This window comes from Lithobates pipiens, unplaced genomic scaffold (genome assembly GCF_037356315.1).
Source record: "Lithobates pipiens isolate NorthernLeopardFrog02 unplaced genomic scaffold, aLitPip1_a1.2 Scaffold_16, whole genome shotgun sequence".
NCBI lineage: Eukaryota > Metazoa > Chordata > Amphibia > Anura > Ranidae > Lithobates > Lithobates pipiens.
In genome coordinates this window covers 97,311,576-97,330,240 of record NW_027507748.1, presented here as the reverse complement: position 1 = coordinate 97,330,240, position 18,665 = coordinate 97,311,576, and the positions used below count along the sequence as shown (strand labels likewise).

General features: G+C 43.4%; 1 protein-coding gene across 34 annotated transcripts in view; it reads right to left on the bottom strand.

Moving 5' to 3' along the window:
• The window catches only part of LOC143981910 (uncharacterized), a 161,844-nt gene that overhangs the window by 77,566 nt on the left and 65,613 nt on the right, over positions 1 to 18,665 (bottom strand). For 13 of the 34 annotated variants that reach the window (XM_077480124.1, XM_077480139.1, XM_077480127.1 and 10 more), the window contains 2 exons: positions 3,714 to 3,794; positions 3,548 to 3,634 (listed from right to left, as the gene is read on the bottom strand). The exons of 7 other annotated variants lie outside the window; for them this stretch is intronic. In XM_077480124.1, coding sequence (XP_077336250.1) covers positions 3,548 to 3,634; positions 3,714 to 3,794 — 168 coding nt within the window. Of the gene's footprint in view, positions 1 to 3,547; positions 3,635 to 3,713; positions 3,795 to 7,594; positions 7,835 to 18,665 lie in introns of those variants that run through there. 14 more of the 34 variants (XM_077480133.1, XM_077480135.1, XM_077480147.1 and 11 more) reach the window with 7 other exon arrangements.

Genomic DNA, 18,665 nt, shown 5'->3' with positions numbered 1-18,665 from the left:
CAATTTCTTCTTCATCAGTTTCTAGCTCAATAGGAGGTCCAATACTGTGGTGAATATCTTCACCTGCATCAGTATCCATATCCACTTGTACAGTGCTATTCATTGCTGTGCCACAGCTAGCACCACTGTCTTTATGTGTAGATGCAGGTGGTAAGTCATGCTTTGTTGCCACTATCTTAAACAAGCTACTGACTTTTTGATACTGTTTTGTAGCTTTTTCTAAGAGTTTTTTTTTTTTTTCTTGTTCTTTTTCTGCTGCTCCTTTCTGTTTTATTTTACCTTTACCTTTCTTATCCATTTCAATCACTAACAAAAAAAAAAACATATTTCCTATATCTCTCCTATATCAAAACATGCTGTCAGCAAATACATCTAATAACTCATTCCCTAGCTGGACATATTTCCAAATCCACCACTTTCTACATGACATTAACCGTGATTCGTCAGTTTCTCGGGCACTCTCCACTTTTGAAACCCTGTGCTCCCAACCCTGACCCCAGCAGCATTTACTATCAAATATTCATAATATGATTAACGCGTACTCCTCCCACAAATCCTGCACATGCGCTGAGACAGGAGTTACAGTGTTCCTAGAAACTTGAGCCCAGCTCCATCTTGAGCCCACAGTTTACAGTGCTCAGTGCATGCGCATTACAATGCACACAAAAAAATAAAAAAAAATTGCCTGCACACCATTGCCCTTTACACATGTATGGTGTATCAAAATTTAGGAGGTGTTTACTCTGTCCCTTAATGCCCACTTGCTTTTTATAGGGCACGCAGTGTACAGGAACGTATAATGTAAAACATGGTGGTATTTCCCCACCCAGGTTCACTTTTTATTATTATTATATATATTATTAAAATAAATACGTTAACTTTTTTTCAAATAATTACACGAGAGAGAGAGAGAAAAGTAGAGAGAGAGAGAGAGAGCGAGGGGGGAGAAATGGAGAGAGGGAGAACAAGAGAGAGATGGAGGTTCACCATGCAATAAGTGCTCAGGCTTCCATGCAGGGCAATTTCCGGTCATGCCCCCCTTGGCCTTCTTAATTCTTTTTGTTCACTAAGGTTCTCTAACAAACCTCTGAGGGCTTCTCAGAATAGCTGTATTTATACTGAGATTAAATTACACACAGGTGGACTCTATTTTCTAATTAGGTGACTTCTGAAGGCAATTGGTTCCACTAGATTTTAGTTAGGGGTCAGAGTAAAGGAGGCTAAATACAAACGCATGCCACACTTTTCAGATATTTGTAAAAAAAAAAAAATTAACCATTGATCATTTTCCTTCCACTTCACAATTATGTGCTACTTTGTTTTGATCTATCACATAGAATCCCAATAAAATACATACACATTTTTGGTTGCAACATGACAAAATGTGGAAAATTTCAAGAGGTATTATTAATATATAAATATATATATGTTAGAGCTGCCATGACGAGTCGGCGTAATCGATTACGTTGATATGAAAATACGTTGACGTGCGTGCAAACGTCGATGTGTCACACAGTGAGAGTTGCAGGTCCACACCCCCACAGCGGCTTTCAGCGCGGTGCTTCTCTCATCCTGCTCCGTGTCTCCCGCTCTCCTCTGTGCTGCCGCCCCCCTCACTTCTCCCCCTCCATGCTGCTGTCCCCCTGTCTTCTCCCCCTCTGTGCTGCCACCCCCCTCTCTTCTCTTTTCCACCCTCCGTGCATCTGTCCCCCTCCATACTGCCGCCCCCTCTCTTCTCCTCTGTGCTTCTGTCCCCCTCTCTTCCCCCCCTCCGTGCTGCCGCCTCCCTCGGTATCTCAGGATGGAGAGTGGAGGTAGGAGACGGTAAACCCCGGCTCCTTCGTTTTCAGAATGGACAGTCAGTGACCACTGACTGTCCATTCACATAACTGAAACATTGTAACCTCCTGTGATTACGATGTCTCAGTTAATGAATGGAGAGAAGCCGCTGTCTTCTCTCCATTCATTATCAGTGCAGCAGAGGCTGCAGAGAAAGGGACTGGAGAATCTCTGTCCCTAGTCCCTTTCTCTGTCTCAAATGGGAGATGTCAGGGGTCTGTTAAGACCCCTGATATCTCACCATAGCCGTCCCTAGTCCCTTTCTCTGTCTCAAATGGGAGATGTCAGGGGTCTGTTAAGACCCCTGATATCTCACCATAGCCGCCCCCCCCCCCCCAACTGGGCTGATAAAAAAAATTGCAATAAATAATAATAATTTTTTTTAAAAAAATTATTAAAAAACAAAACAAACAACACACTGACACTGTCCCCACACACCCTCCCCCTTAAAAAAAGAAAGCATTGTAAAAAATAAATTATAAACATTCATGAACTTCTGAACAGAAAATAAAAAAAGCTAAGATAAAAGAATATATATATATATAATTTATATTCTTTTATCTTAACTTTACAAAAAAATAAATACAGAAAAAAAGGAAAAAAGGTAAGATAAAAGAATATAACTACATACGTATATGTAATATATATGTATGTACTAGTTGTATTCTTTTATCTTACACTTTTTATTTTTATTTTTTTTTATGTATCATTTTTTGTAAAGTTATCCAAAGGATTAATTAGATAATAATAATAAAAAAAAAAAACACTAGATTAATTAAAATAAATAAATAATTGTATAGTCGATGACTAATCAAAAAAATTATTGATAGATTAGTCGACAGACAAACTAATCTTTCATTGCAGCTCTAATTATATATATATATATATATACATATATATATATTACACACACACATGTATACACACACACGCATATATATAATTATACATATCTGAGTGTGTATCCCCCTCAGGGTCCCCAGAGAGCCCCCCTTACATCACTGTCCCCAGAGAACCCCCTCCTTACAGGGGGCTCCTTTCCAAAGGTCCCCCGTGTTCCACTGGTCTCTGCTCTGCTGTGTATATTTGTGAGGCTCACACAGGTATGATGATTGCACACTGGAATCTTCCACTGTGGCCCTTGGCAGAGGGGGAATGGCACAGCATCAGTGCCTAGTAGAAGGCTCCCCACACAACAGGTGGAGGATCTCCCCCCTGCACACATGGTATGGCTGGATATAGGCACAAGGTGGCTAAGGGAGGTTAGAAGCCCATACGGGGACACAGCTGTGATATGGTGAGCTGACAGGAGGTCCTTTTCTTTTTGGGCAGCTGGGCTTAAAATAAGGTAGGGACCTGGATATGTAGCCCCTACGTTAATCTGGCCCTGCTGCATAAAAGACTCTGGGCTATAAGAGACTCAGTAAGAGACTCTGGGCTATAGCCCCAGAAGCCACCCCCTAGCGACGCTACTGGTGTCAGAAGTTATGTTTGGTATCTGACAGAAGGGAGGACATGCCGTGTTGGTACAGGAACTATTCAGCTTCTCTCAAGCCTGAGATCAATGAATTACTGTTGAAGAAACCCCTATTAATCCCTAGAGTTCCACAGAAGCCCTCTTTGAGAAAGGCAGCACTACATAGTGAAGCCATGACTATAAGGACAGCCCTCAAACTTTGAATGACAAATGTGATGTTTTTATATTTACCTCTGTGACTGACTCCAGCTCTGCTTTATTTGCAGTCTCAATTTCTTCATTTTGAACATATCGGTCTTTTTTTCCAGTTCTTGTCTGCTGATAACATAGACACTGATCACTAATCAGGCTTCAATTAAAATAATGTATTAAGTGTATTTTTTATCCTCATATTTACCTCTGTGACCAATGCCACCTCTTCTTTACTTGTAGCCTCCATTTCTCCATGTTCAACATATTGGTCTTCTCCATTTCCTGTCTGTAGAGAACATAGACACTGATCACTAGTCAGGCATAAAAAAAAAAAAATGATTTACTGCAGTTTCAATACTTCTGTTAGTTGAGAAAACAGCCAGTGTTCCCTAACTTGAATCATTATGGCAGGGGTTGGAAACTCCCGGCGCAGGTGCCAGACATGGCACGGGACACCCTTCGGGTGGTGTGCGAGAGTGATCCTGGGAGACCCGCCTCCCACACACGAAAATCAGTCTAGTTGAGCAGTTGTTTCGAGCAGAAGCAGTGCGCAAATAGACAATTGGAGTGGCATTTGAGAATGATCGTGGGAGACCCACCTCCCACAAGGGAAAACCAGTCAGCCAGTCTGCGGCAGTATAGAGGAGATTTAGCAGTGGGGATGGTCCTCACCCACCTCTGAACCCGCCCACCTCTCTTCCCGCTGGGCATCAGAGAGCACTTTACAATGATTTTTTCCAGCTGTGCAGTGAGGGAGTCGGGTTCCCTGGGGCCAGCAGCGCTGCTCATGGTGGTAATTATGCACCTTTTTATTTCATATGTGGCAGTCTCCTAATTGCACAGATGATATTGTTCACTGTTGTTTTATGTCATGTGCTACTCGTTGCACCTTGATGCCTTTTTACTTTTTTCAGCAAGGGATCAAACTTGCTTAGGAGTAGCAAAATCTCAAGGAAATTTCCATGGTCCAAATTTTTATCATCTAAAGTATATGCTGCTTCAGCTGTTGCCCTATAGCTTAGACATCTTTTTCCAGCTTGATGGTGTCAATCACTCTCTCTAGGATGGCACGTTTTCTCTTCACTTCCTCCTTTCTGGCTGTTGTTTGTTTCCCAAAGAAATGACTAGATATGTCCATATTCTTTGATCTCATCAAGAATGATTCAGAGCTAATATTGTGGATGTTGCTTTTTTTGTGCTCTTCAATTCTCTGATACATCATTTTCATCAAAGCAACCATCAATAAAAGCACTGATGCCTGTCTTTCTACTGAAAGCAAGACACACCATGCAGAAAAAAAACACCATGTCCATGTGAATAGGTCAACCATAGTTTCATAGTTTCATAGTTAGTAAGGTTGAATAAAGACACCAGTCCATCCAGTTCAACCTGAGTGAGTGTCTATCCCTATCCTTGTACATTACACACTCACATTGGTCCCTACCCTCAAAGAGCCCACAATCCAAGGTCCCCATTCATATACTAGGGCCAATTTTGGACAGAAGCCAATTAGCCTACCTGCATGTCTTTGGAGTGTGGGAGGAAACCGGAGTACCCGGAGGAAACCCACGCAGGCACAGGGAGAACATGGAAACTCCAGGCAGGTAGTGTCGTGGTTGGGATACGAACCAACGACCCTTTTTACTGCTAGGTGAGAGTGCTAACCACTACACCACTGTGCTGCCCAGTGACGCTTCTTTCCGTCCCTTCTCTCCTATAACTGTTTCAAATTGAAAGAATGGAAATCTAGTTGACATGAATGAAACCGGAAAAATGCATCCAAATTTTCTGATTTTTCAGATTTTGGTCTAATAAACCACATTTCATCATCAACTTTGTCAAGTATGCCCTCATTAATGCCCACTACTTCTGGAATCACTTCTGCTGCTAATGATTTCTTCTTCATCAGTTTCTAGCTCAATAGGAGGTCCAATACTGTAGTGAATATCTTCACCTGCATCAGTATCCATATCCACTTGTACAGTGCTATTCATTGCTGTGCCACAGCTAGCACCACTGTCTTTATGTGTAGATGCAGGTGGTAAGTCATGCTTTGTTGCCACTATCTTAAACAAGCTACTGACTTTTTGATACTGTTTTGTAGCTTTTTCTAAGAGTTTTTTTTTTCTTGTTCTTTTTCTGCTGCTCCTTTCTGTTTTATTTTACCTTTACCTTTCTTATCCATTTCAATCACTAACAAAAAAAACCCCAAAAACATATCTCCTATATCTCTCCTATATCAAAACATGCTGTCAGCAAATACATCTAATAACTCATTCCCTAGCTGGACATATTTCCAAATCCACCACTTTCTACATGACATTAACCGTGATTCGTCAGTTTCTCGGGCACTCTCCACTTTTGAAACCCTGTGCTCCCAACCCTGACCCCAGCAGCATTTACTATCAAATATTCATAATATGATTAACGCGTCACTCCTCCCACAAATCCTGCACATGCGCTGAGACAGGAGTTACAGTGTTCTTAGAAACTTGAGCCCAGCTCCATCTTGAGCCCACAGTTTACAGTGCTCAGTGCATGCGCATTACAATGCACACAAAAAAATAAAAAAAAATTGCCTGCACACCATTGCCCTTTACACATGTATGGTGTATCAAAATTTAGGTGGTGTTTACTCTGTCCCTTAATGCCCACTTGCTTTTTATAGGGCACGCAGTGTACAGGAACGTATAATGTAAAACATGGTGGTATTTCCCCACCCAGGTTCACTTTTTATTATTATTATATATATTATTAAAATAAATACGTTAACTTTTTTTCAAATAATTACACGAGAGAGAGAGAGAGAGAGAGAGAGAGAGAAAAGTAGAGAGAGAGAGAGCGAGGGGGGAGAAATGGAGAGAGGGAGAACAAGAGAGAGATGGAGGTTCAACATGCAATGGTGAGGGAGAGAACGAGAGCGAGAGAGAGGGGGAGATAATATGAGAGAGGGGGAGAGAGAGGGGGCATGAGAGAGAGGGGGTGCACCGTGCAATGGTGAGAGAGGGAGGGAGAGAGAGAGGGAGAACGAAAGAGAGAGGGGGTGCACCATGCAATGGTGAGAGAGGGAGGTAGAGAAGGGGGAGAGAGAGAGGGAGGGAGAGAGAGAGGGAGGGAGGGACAGAAGGGGTAGAGAGAGAGGGAGGGAGGGACAGAAGGGGGAGAGAGAGAGGGAGGGAGAGAAGGGGGAGAAGGGTGACAGAGAGGGGGTGCACCATGCAATTTTGAGAGAGAGGAGGGAGGGAATGAGAGAGAGAGGGGGGAGGGAGAGAGAGGGAATGAGAGAGAGGGGGGCGGGGGAGAGAGAGGGGGTGCAACCGTGCAATGGTGAGAGAAAGAGAGATTATACAGATTGCAGCACCTTAATTCTTCTGCTCCACGGATGGCCGTTCACTTCTCCTATTCTCCTGCTGCCCTCACTCGTTACTCTGCATGCAGACTAGTGGGCGGTCCTGGCACCACACGGGCTGAATGGAAGGAGAAATCAAGCAGCACCACAGCGTTCTTCTGCTCCTCCCCTCAGGCATATCACTCTGCAGTTCAGGGGGCGGCGCCGGATAAGAAGAGGAGGCACTGCATTGGAAAGTGCGGTGGCGGCCGCTGCTTTTTATTTTACTGACAGCCAGCCAAGCTCCGAGCCAAAAGTGGCCCCAGGACACTGAGTGCAGACAGCCTACCGGGAAATTTCCCAGTATCCCGGTTGGCCAGTCCGGCCCTGCCCCTGACATTGAAATTCTCCCAAAGGAGGCTCAAGGTCAAGGGTCGCAATAAGACTTATATTAGCACATATCTTTTGAAATAAAGGTAAATTTCTGTTTACCATTTATTGATATAATTTAATCCTATTATTCAAGAAGTTTACAGCATTTATATGTTGCAGGAATTGGAACTGATCTACATCTGTTTAGTAGCCCTTCCAATTGCTCAAAAAATATATTCTAGTAGGACACAGCCGGGTTGGATTACACATTCCCATTCTCTAAGCTTTTTAACAACATTAAAAAAATTTGTACTAAAAAAACAAAACAAAAACCCAACATCTTTTACAAAAATTTAATACAGACACCCAGAGGTACCAGCACATACCTTTCATCTGTTTTAGGGCACCCTGTGATCCCCGAAGTTTGGTGCTCTGATATGCAAATGTATATTTATCCTATAAAGTTGATGCATCACCCTCTCCCCTCACCTCTCGTTCATAGCTATCAGACAGTAGAACCATCTTTCTGACCAGTAAAAAAGGTGGAAGGCTGGGTCTTTGCACCCATTCATAGTGTCTGTATTTGCATAATAGAGAGTTCCAGGCGTTGTGACTCCTGGGTTGCGCTGAAAATAACACATTAAGCTGCAATCAGAAATAAATACTAGTAGAGATTGCATTTAGTAGTCTGGAGATTTTAAAATACATAAACTACTTTGTGAAGCAGAAAACACAATTCAGGAGTAAATGAAAACTATGAAGGCCTTTAACCACTTGCTGACTGACATATGTATTAAAATGTCCAGATAGCAAGAGATTAATACTAGGAAGATGGCTGATGGCGATCGGCTTTCTTGTAAAAGTGACCTGGATGGCTTATCCCCTTCCCCAACCATAGCCCACAGCGGTTCCCAGACTCTTCGGGGACCATGGTAAATGGTTGGAACTGCTGCCTGAAGAGGAGATGGAGAAACATTTATTCCCTGATCTCCTCTGTGATGAATGAACCCAATAAATGATATAGGGTCTGGGATTAAAAGTACCATTTCAGTCTTTGCAGATGGCATAAAGCTATGTACTGAAATAATGTCCTTACAGGATGTCTCCAACTTACAAGCCGACCTCAATGCACTGTTTATTTGAGCAACTGGTTTAATGTTGATAAATGTAAAGTTATGCAGTTGGGGGCTAACAATATGCATGCATCTTACATACTAGGGGGAGTACAACTGGGGGAATCAGTAGTGGAGAAGGATCTGGGTGTTCTGATAGATCAGGGATATGCAATTAGCATATAGGGTTCAGGGATATGCAATAAGGAACCCAGTATAAAGGGATGTGGGAAATGGTAATGACACATAGGGGGTTATTTACGAAAGGCAAATCCACTTTGCACTGAAAGTGCACTTGGAAGTTCAGCTGCTCTAAATCTAAGGGGTAGATCTGAAATAAGTGGAAGCTCTGCTGATTTTATCATCCAATCATGTGCAAGCTAAAATGCTATTTTTATTTTTTTCTTTGCACATCCCAGATGGCTACAGCGATTTTACTTCTAGGTGCACTTGCAGTGCAAAGCAGGCCTGTACTGGCCATCGGGACTACCGGGAGATTCCTGGCTCAGTGGGCTGCTGGGCCGGTTGTCAGTTTCAGCTTTATTACTTTTTTTTATTTTCACCGCCGGCAGCGGCGGCCGCGGCTCTGCCACAGCACCTGGGCCGGCGCACAAGTACATCCCCCCTGGTGACGCTGCCACTCACTCCCCTTATCTTACTTGTCTCAGCGCCGTGACGTCACAGCCGGAGGGCGGAGGCGGCCCGGGGATATGGGAGGAGTTCAAGCTTAGCTGCCTGCCTGGGAGTGAAGGGAAAGCGCCGCCGAGGAGGAACGAGGAGCGAGGAACCAGAACATTGCTCCACACTCCACAGCTGCAGCCTGCAGGATTCCACTCCAGACAGCAGCACAGACTGTGTCAATGTCCAGGGACAAAGCAATCCATAACCTAACCAGTATCATCAAGTAAGCACTAAATAAGAAAATCAACTGCAGGCTGCATGGCATGTCTGTGATATCTGTAATATGCAGCATGGCGGGGGGGGGGGGGGGTAGGAGTAAATGTACTGCCACTGTCCACGTTAACTGATTAACCTCTTCCTGCCCGCCCTATAGCCGAATGACGGCTATAGAGCAGGCACTTTCCTCCGGGAGGCCGTCCCTGGACGTCCTGGTGTTTAGTTCTGTGTTTGCCGTGTCCCCCGGAGATACAGATCGCTGTAAACGGCCAATCACAGCAGCCGTTTACAGTGCGATCGGCGTGTCCAATGTGAGATGATCTCATATGTAAACATATGAGATCATCTCTCAGCGCCGCTCTGCCTCCTCACACAGACAGCGTGTGAGAGGGGAGAGATGAACGGCTACAGCGGCCGTAAGTGGGAAAATAAAAATAAAAAATGTAAAAAAGTGCCATGCTCCCCCAGTGCCATCCACCCAAGTGCCATCCACCCCAGTGCCATCCACCCCAGTGCTACCTGCCCCCAGTGCTACCTGTTAATGCTATCTGTCCCCAGTGCCACCTCTTAGTGCTATCTGTCCCCAGTGCCACCTGTTGTCAGTGCCATTTGTTCCCAGTGCCACGTGTCATCAGTGCCACATAGTGCCATCTCCCAGTGCCACGTGTCATCAGTGCCACATAGTGCCATCTGTCATCAGTGCCACATATTAGTGCCATCTGTCATCAGTGCCACGTATCAGAGCCATTTGTCATCAGTGCCACCTGTCAGTGTCACGTGCCATCTGTTGTCAGTGTCACGTGTCATCAATGCCACTTATCAGTGCCATCTGTCATCAGTGTCACGCGTCTTCGGTGCCACGTATTAGTGCCATCTGTCATCAGTGCCACGTATTAGTGCCATCTGTCATCAGTGCCACATATTAGTGCCATGTGTCATCAGTGCCACGTATCAGTGCCATCTGTCATCAGTGTCACGTGTCATTGTCCTGGTGCTCCAGGGCCTTCAAAAGTGTAATAGGTAGTCAACAAGTTAGATGTGTAATTTATGCTCCTAAAACACCTGATGGCGCTCCCTGCATGTTGGGCCTCTCTATGTGGCCAGGCTGTGAAAAAGTCCCACACATGTGGTATTGTAATACTCAGGAGGAGTAGCAGATTTTTTTTGGGGGTGTCATTTGTGGTATACACATGCTACGTGAGAGAAATAACCTATTACAATGACAATTTTGTGTAAAAAAAATTAAAAATCTTAATTTTGCAAAGAATTGTGGGAAAAAAATGACAACATCAAAAAGCTCACCATGCCTCTTACTAAATACCTTGGAATGTCTACTTTCCAAAAAGGGTCATTTGGGGGGTATTTGTACTTTCCTGGCTTGTTCGGGTCACAAGAAGCGAGATAGGCCACCAGTACATCAGATGTGATCAATTTTGTACGATTCGCACCACAGCTTGTAGACTCTCTAACTTTCACAAAGACCAAATAATATCCACTAATTTGGGTTATTTTTACCAAAGATATGTAGCAGTATAAATTGTGCCCAAAATTTATGAAGAAAAATTAATAATTTGCATAATTTTGTCACAGAAACAAAGAAATATGTGTTTTTTTTCAAAATTTTCAGTCTTTTTTTCATTTATAGCGCAAAAAATAAAAACCCCAGGTTATCAAATACCAGCAAAAGAAAGCTCTATTTGTGGGAAAAAAGGACAAAAAATTCATTTGGGTACAGTGTTGCATGACTGAGTAATTGTCATTCAAAGTGTGAGAGCACCGAAAGCTGGAAATTGGTCTGGGCAGGAAGGGTGTTTAAGTGCCCAGTAAGCAAGTGGTTAATTATTTATTTTCACTGCCCACGGTAACTGATTAATTATTTATTGTCACTGTCCATGGGAATTGATCAATAATTTATTGTCACTGGTCACGGTAATTGATTAATAATTTATTGTCACTGTCCACGGTAACTGATAATTTATTGTCACTGGTGACGGTAATTGATAATTTATTGTCACTGGTGACGGTAATTGATAATTTATTGTCACTGTCCACGGTAAATGATTAATAATTTATTGTCACTGGTGATGGTAATTGATTAATAATTTATTGTCACTGTCCACGGTAATTGATCAATAATTTATTGTCACTGTCCACGGTAATTGATCAATAATTTATTGTCACTGGTCATGGTAATTGATTAATAATTTATTGTCACTGTCCACGGTAACTGATAATTTATTGTCACTGTCCACGGTAATTGATCAATAATTTATTGTCACTGGTCATGGTAATTGATTAATAATTTATTGTCACTGTCCACGGTAACTGATAATTTATTGTCACTGTCCACGGTAATTGATTAATAATTTGTCACTGGTGACGGTAACTGATAATTTATTGTCACTGGTAATGATAATTGATTAATAATTTATTGTCACTGGTAATGGTAATTGATTAATAATTTATTGTCACTGTAATTGATTAATAATTTATTGTCACGGTAATTCATAATTTATTGTCACTGTCCACGGTAATTGATTAATAATTTATTGTCATGGTAATTGATTAATAATTGTCACTATCCACGGTAATTGATAATTTAATGTCAATATTCACGATAAATTATTAATAATTTTTTGTCACTGGTCATGGTAATTGATTAATAATTTAATGTCATTGGTCATAGTAAATGATGAATGAATTTACTGCCACTGGTGAATTAATTTACTGCCACTGGTTACGGTAATTGATGAATAATTTACTGCCACTGGTCACGGTCACTGATTAATGAATTTGCAGCCACTGGTCACGGTAATTGATGAATAATTTACTGCCACTGGTCATGGTTACTGATGAATGAATGTACTGCCACTTGTAGTCATGGTCATTGATGAATGAATGTACTGCCACTTGTAGTCATGGTCACTGATGAATGAATGTACTGCCCCTTGTAGTCATGGTCACTAATGAATGAATATACTGCCACTTTTAGTCATGGTCACTGATGAATGAATGTACTTACACTTGTAGTCATGGTCACTGATGAATTAATGTACTAACACTGCTGGTCATGATCACTGATGATGAATGAATGTACTGCCACTGATCACTGATGCATTAATGGCTGACCACTGGTCAGTCATTAATGCATCAGTGACCAGTGGCAGTACATTCATTCTTCAGTGTTCAGTGGCAGTACATTCATTCATCAGTGACCCGTGGCAGTACTGGCAGTCTTGGCAGCAGCACTGCTTGGGGAATAACTGCTGGGTTGGCTGAGAGCTCTGCTGAAGTGCTCATCCACCACTGAGCTGATATCTCCCTGGAAATAGGTGAACAGGGGACTTCTGGAGGACTCTCCTCTTCTGGGTTGCAGTCCTCTTCTTTAATATTGGCTGAGATATGGCTGGAAAAGGAGCTGCCACTGCTACCATTGCTGTTGCTGCCACTCTTTGGAGCTTCCTGCATCATGGAGTAAAAGGCTACTTTCTGTGTAACATAAACTGACAACAACCATCAGCTACGTTTTTAATTAATTAAAAGAGAAGTATGTTTTATTTTATTTATTTTTTCCTGTTTTATACTTACCTAGGTGGATGCAGCATCTATCCCCCGTCGCCTCTGCACTGAGAACCAAACCATCAAACACTGCTGATGGCTCAGGTTCTCTTAGCTGCCTGAGCAGAGAGCTGCTGCTTGTAAATCAGCAGCTCTCTGCTCTGCCCCCCCCCCCCCCATGCTCACTGGAGTGCTGAGCTGTGGAGGAGTGGGGAGCGGCTGTCTCAGGCTCTCAGCGGCTCTCTGAGAGGCTGAGGCGGCGGGTATCAGTCCAAGCACCTGGCAGGTCCAGACTTTATTGTCATGATGACACGGTGCCTGGACTGATTTCTGTGACATCAGTAGAGAGCGGACTTCAGCCCACTCTCTGCTGAAAATGGGTCTCAGGAAAAAACTTTGCAGATGGTACATTTCTGTATTTGGGGAAATGCAGATGCAAAAATCTGCAATGCAACAATCCATTCCAGATTAGTTGCCCTGTCCTAGATTTTTCAATTCTTTTGCCAATTCACGACAAGTATATATGTGTCTGTATTGCATGTTCAAACCTTAATAGCATAGATAATAACATAAGATTAATAGAAGTTTACTCCAGAAGTATATAAGCAGTTTTGAAATTCTAGAGCAATGTTTAAATAATGTATTACACTTTAACTAAACCCATTAGGTGTGACGTGCAACAACAAACATGTTAAAACACAAGAATAAACGTAAAGGCGGAGCTGAGAAGTTAAGAGAAAAAAAAAAAGCAAGCACTTGAGGCAGATGCTGCTAAATGTGTAAAATTAGATGTATTATTTGCTGGAACATCAGCAAAAGCTGAGAGCAGAGCAGGCCTGACTGCTGCGTTAAGTCAGACATTCATTTTTTATTCCTTTTTAAACAACATAAAGATTTGTGGACTTTTTGGAACATATTATGCCTACAGTTGTGACTTACTATATGTCCATTCTCAGGCTGGGTCCACAATAGAGGAGAGTGGAGAGGAGAGATAACACGAGGCAGGCGTTGAATGTGAAGAGGATAGAGGAGATGAGCAGGAACATGAGTGTAGACAAGAGAGAGAAGGTGAGAAAAAAGATAGAGGATTAGAGAGAGCAGAAGACATAACGCATGAGGGAGTAGATGACAGAGGAGATGTAAACCAAGGAGAGAGTGTAGAAATGGCAGCATACACAGAGGAAAGTGAAGTCACAGAGGAAAACATTGATTATTACATTCGTCCCCACCAGGAAAACGTGAAGATATTTTTTAATTATCATCCGCAACAAACATCAAGTAATCCATTGGTACAGAAAGTGTTCTGGTGCAAGGATGGTACTCATAGACAGTGGCTTACTTACTGCCAAGAACGCCATGCATTATATTGCTCTGTCTGCATAGCATTTGCCAAGTTAGCTGACAAATCTCCATTTATAAGTGGTATGACAGACTGGAAACATGTGCATCAGCGCATAGAGGAAAATGAAAAGAGCATGGCACACAAAACCTGTGCAGAAGCATACTTCTTAAATGCCTCTAAATCTGGCGTTAAACATTTACTTAGTGGAAATCAGCTGTCCTCACACAGAGAACAAATCAGAAAGAGGCGACAAATACTGGAGCGTGTAGTTAATGTTGTCAAATTGATCGGCAAAAGAGGACTTAGCTATAGGTCAGAGAATGAGGCTGCATACATGCTTGATGACAGCAATATTGATCATGGCAACTTTTTAGAGATTATACTCCTGTTAAGCAAGTATGATGTCTGTCTGAAAGAGCATTTAAAAGAATGCATTGAAAAATCTAAGAAGCTACATCAGACTGGGGCAAAAGGCAGAGGTTCACTGGTTACGTTACTGTCTGCAAGAACCATTAATTCTGTAATTGAAACCATTCAGCACCTTATTCAGGAGACCATTGTGAGAGACAAAGAATGCCGTAATGTTCTCGGTGCAGATTGACACCACACAAGACATCACCTCACAAGACCAGTGTTCTATTGTTTTGCGATATGTTACAGACACCATTCATGAAAGGCTTATTAGCATTGTCAAGTGTAAGGAATCTACTGGACAATATTTTGTGGATATTGTTTCAGAGCTTTCAGAGAAGATCAATTTAGACTTGGCAAACTGCATTGGACATGCTACAGATGGTGCCTCTAACATGCAAGGCTGCTACAAAGGCTTTTCAACTCAGATGTCCAAATTTTCACCAAATCAAGTGCATGTTTGGTGCTATGCCCATGTTCTTAACCTAGTTTTGACACAAGCCAAACGATAATTCAATGTGGATCACTTTTTTCAGTGCTTAATGACATCGCAGTGTTCTTTCGTGAGTCATATAAAAGGATGAATGTGTGGGAAAGTGAGAGCCAAGACAAGCACCAGAGACGACTCTCACTAATTGGAGAGACACTGTGGTGGGCCAAGGATAACGCTCTCAGGAAAGTGTTTGGATCATTTGCAAATCCAGATAATTGTCTCTACATGGATGTCATTCTTGCATTGACAGCAATACAAGAAAATATTACCTTAAAGACGACTGCTCGCATTCAAGCATGAGGATTTGTAGAAGCTCTGCTGGAGTATGAGATGATACTGACGGCACAAACCTTCCTCAGGATATTTGAGAAGACTTCACCATTGTCCAAATACCTTCAAACGCAGGGGATGGATATACTGTCTGCTCATAGAATGATTATGGCAACATATGAAAGTCTTAAAAATATGTCTAGAGATTTTGCCTCAGTTAGCGCAGCTGCAGAGAAATTTGTTCTGTGGGCAAATGAAAAATTGCAGGAGCAGGACAAAGAGATAGAACTGGAAGTTCAGTCTACATTGCCATCACAAAGAAAAAGGAAGAAGAAAACCATGCCTGGAGAGATTGCTCATGCTGAAACGATCACAAGTCCAGAAAAGGCTTATGAAGTCACAGTGCACAATCCGATAATGGACTCAGCTACAGAGACATTGCACAGAAGATTCCTGAGTCATGGCACACTCTATGCTGACCTTGCATTTCTGGACCCAAGAAACTTTGTTCAGTTAAAGTCCTCGTCTCTTTCTCCACTTATGTTCCAAGAACTTAGCAAATGTCTGTCAAAGTTTGACAGTGAAGCAAGTGCTGAGAATCTTCAGAGTGAATTAAGCAGTTTTGCTCTTCAGTGGGAAAGATTAAAAATGACTCCACTAGATGAATAAAAGGTAAAAACATTGGAGAATGAGAGTGAGGACGAGCAAGTTGAAATCCAATGTAAGAAGTGTTCCTCGTGTAAAGAATGCCCGCTGTGTTGCTACCAGATTCTCAGGAGGTTTAATCTAATGTCAAATGCCTACCACCTCCTAGGCCTTGCATACCAGTTCCTACTCACCCTGTCCATCACTCAGGTTGCTTGTGAACGCACATTTCCAACACTCAAGTTCATCAAAAGCAGACTCAGAACCAAGCTGTCACAAGAGCATCTGGAAGCTTTTATGTTCATGTCAACAGAAAAGGACATCCTCTGCTCTCTTGACTCTGAAGTGATCATTGACAAAGTTGCAGAGAAAATTGAATTGTTTTCTAAGCTTCTTCTATAAGCCCTAACAGTGATTTTGGACCTTTTTGGATGGTTAGCCATTTATACTGCCTTTGTAATTTGCATTGTATGTTACAGTGGATATTTCCCTGTCTGTTTATGTTTGTGATTCCCATAAGTTATTATTTGAACTGTTTCTTGTTAATATTATATTCAAACATAAGATGTTATTTATAACTGTTTTCCTTATTTATGACACCTGCCATTGAACAGAGTGTAACTTAAACATTTCATTCTAAGGCTTCATGCACACGAGACGCAGATGCAAACGCTGCTGGACACATGTTGAAACCCACGTTTAGAAACGAGCGGTTTGCCGCGATTTTTACCGTGATTTAGCGGCGTTTTACCGCGTTTGCGTCTAGAAGCGTTTAGTTAAGCTAACATCATAGACCCTCCCCAGCTCAAAAAAACAGTATTATTAACTATTTCAGCAATTTTGTGAGACCAGAGTGAGTAGCAGCAGCTGTGAGAGCTGCAGTGTACTTGTATTTAGCGTGTCACTTGCCACGGCACCTGCCACAAGTTGTGGATTGTCCACTTGCCACGTCACTTACCACGTCACTTGCCACGTCATCTGCCACAAGTTGTGGATTGTCCAACTGCCACGTCACCTGCCACAAGTTGTGGATTGTCCACTTGCCACGTGACTTGCCACATCACCTGCCACGTCACTTGCCACGTCACCTGCCACAAGTTTTGGATTGTCCACTTGCCACGTCACTTGCCACAAGTTGGGGATTGTCCACTTGCCACGTCACCTGCCACAAGTTGTGGATTGTCCACTTGCCACATCACCTGCCACGTCACTTGCCACAAGATGTGGATTGTCCACTTTCCACATCATCTGCCATGCCACCTGCCACAAGCTGTGGATTGTCCACTTGCCACGTCACCAGCCACATCACCTGCCACAAGTTGTGGATTGTCCACTTGCCACGTCACTTGCCACATCACCTGCCACGTCACTTGCCACATCACCTGCCACAAGTTGTGGATTGTCTACTTGCCATGTCACTTGCCACATCACCTGCCATGTCACTTGCCACGTCACCTGCCACAAGTTGTGGATTGTCCACTTGCCACGTCACCTGCCACGTCACCTGCCACAAGTTGTGGATTGTCCACTTGCCACGTCACTTGCCACGTCACCTGCCACAAGTTGGGGATTGTCCACATCACCTGCCACGTCACTTGCCACATCACCTGCCACAAGTTGTGGATTGTCCACTTGCCACGTCACTTGCCACATCACCTGCCACGTCACTTGCCACAAGATGTGGATTGTCCACTTGCCACGTCACCAGCCACATCACCTGCCACAAGTTGTGGATTTCCACTTGCCACGTGACTTGCCACGCCACCTGTCACAAGTTGTGGATTGTCCACTTGCCACGTCACTTGCCACGTCACGTGCCACGTCACGTGCCACGTCACTTGCCACGTCACCTGCCACAAGTTTTGGATTGTCCACTTGCCACGTCACTTGCCACAAGATGTGGATTGTCCACTTGTCACATCACTTGCCACATCACCTGCCACGTCACCTGCCACAAGTTGTGGATTGTCCACTTGCCACGTCACTTGCCACATCACCTGCCACGTCACTTGCCACGAGATGTGGATTGTCCACTTGCCACGTCATCTGCCATGCCACCTGCCACAAGCTGTGGATTGTCCACTTGCCACGTCACCAGCCACATCACCTGCCACAAGTTGTGGATTGTCCACTTGCCACGTCACTTGCCACATCACCTGCCACGTCACTTGCCACATCACCTGCCACAAGTTGTGGATTGTCTACTAGCCACGTCACTTGCCACATCACCTGCCACGTCACTTGCCACAAGATGTGGATTGTCCACTTTCCACGTCACCTGCCATGCCACCTGCCACAAGTTGTGGATTGTCCACTTGCCACGTCACCAGCCACAAGTTGTGGATTGTCCACTTGCCACACCACTTTCCACGTCACCTGCCACAAGATGTGGATTGTCCACTTGCCACGTCACCAGCCACATCACCTGCCACAAGTTGTGGATTGTCCACTTGCCACATCACTTTCCACGTCACCTGCCACGTCACCTGCCACAAGTTGTGGATTGTCCACTTGCCATGTCCCTTGCCACGTCCCCTGCCACGTCACCTGCCACAAGTGGATTGTCCACTTGCCACATCACTTGCCACATCACCTGCCACAAGCTGTGGATTGTCCACTTGCCACGTCACCAGCCACATCACCTGCCACAAGTTGTGGATTGTCCACTTGCCACGTGACTTGCCACATCACCTGCCACGTCACTTGCCACATCACCTGCCACAAGTTGT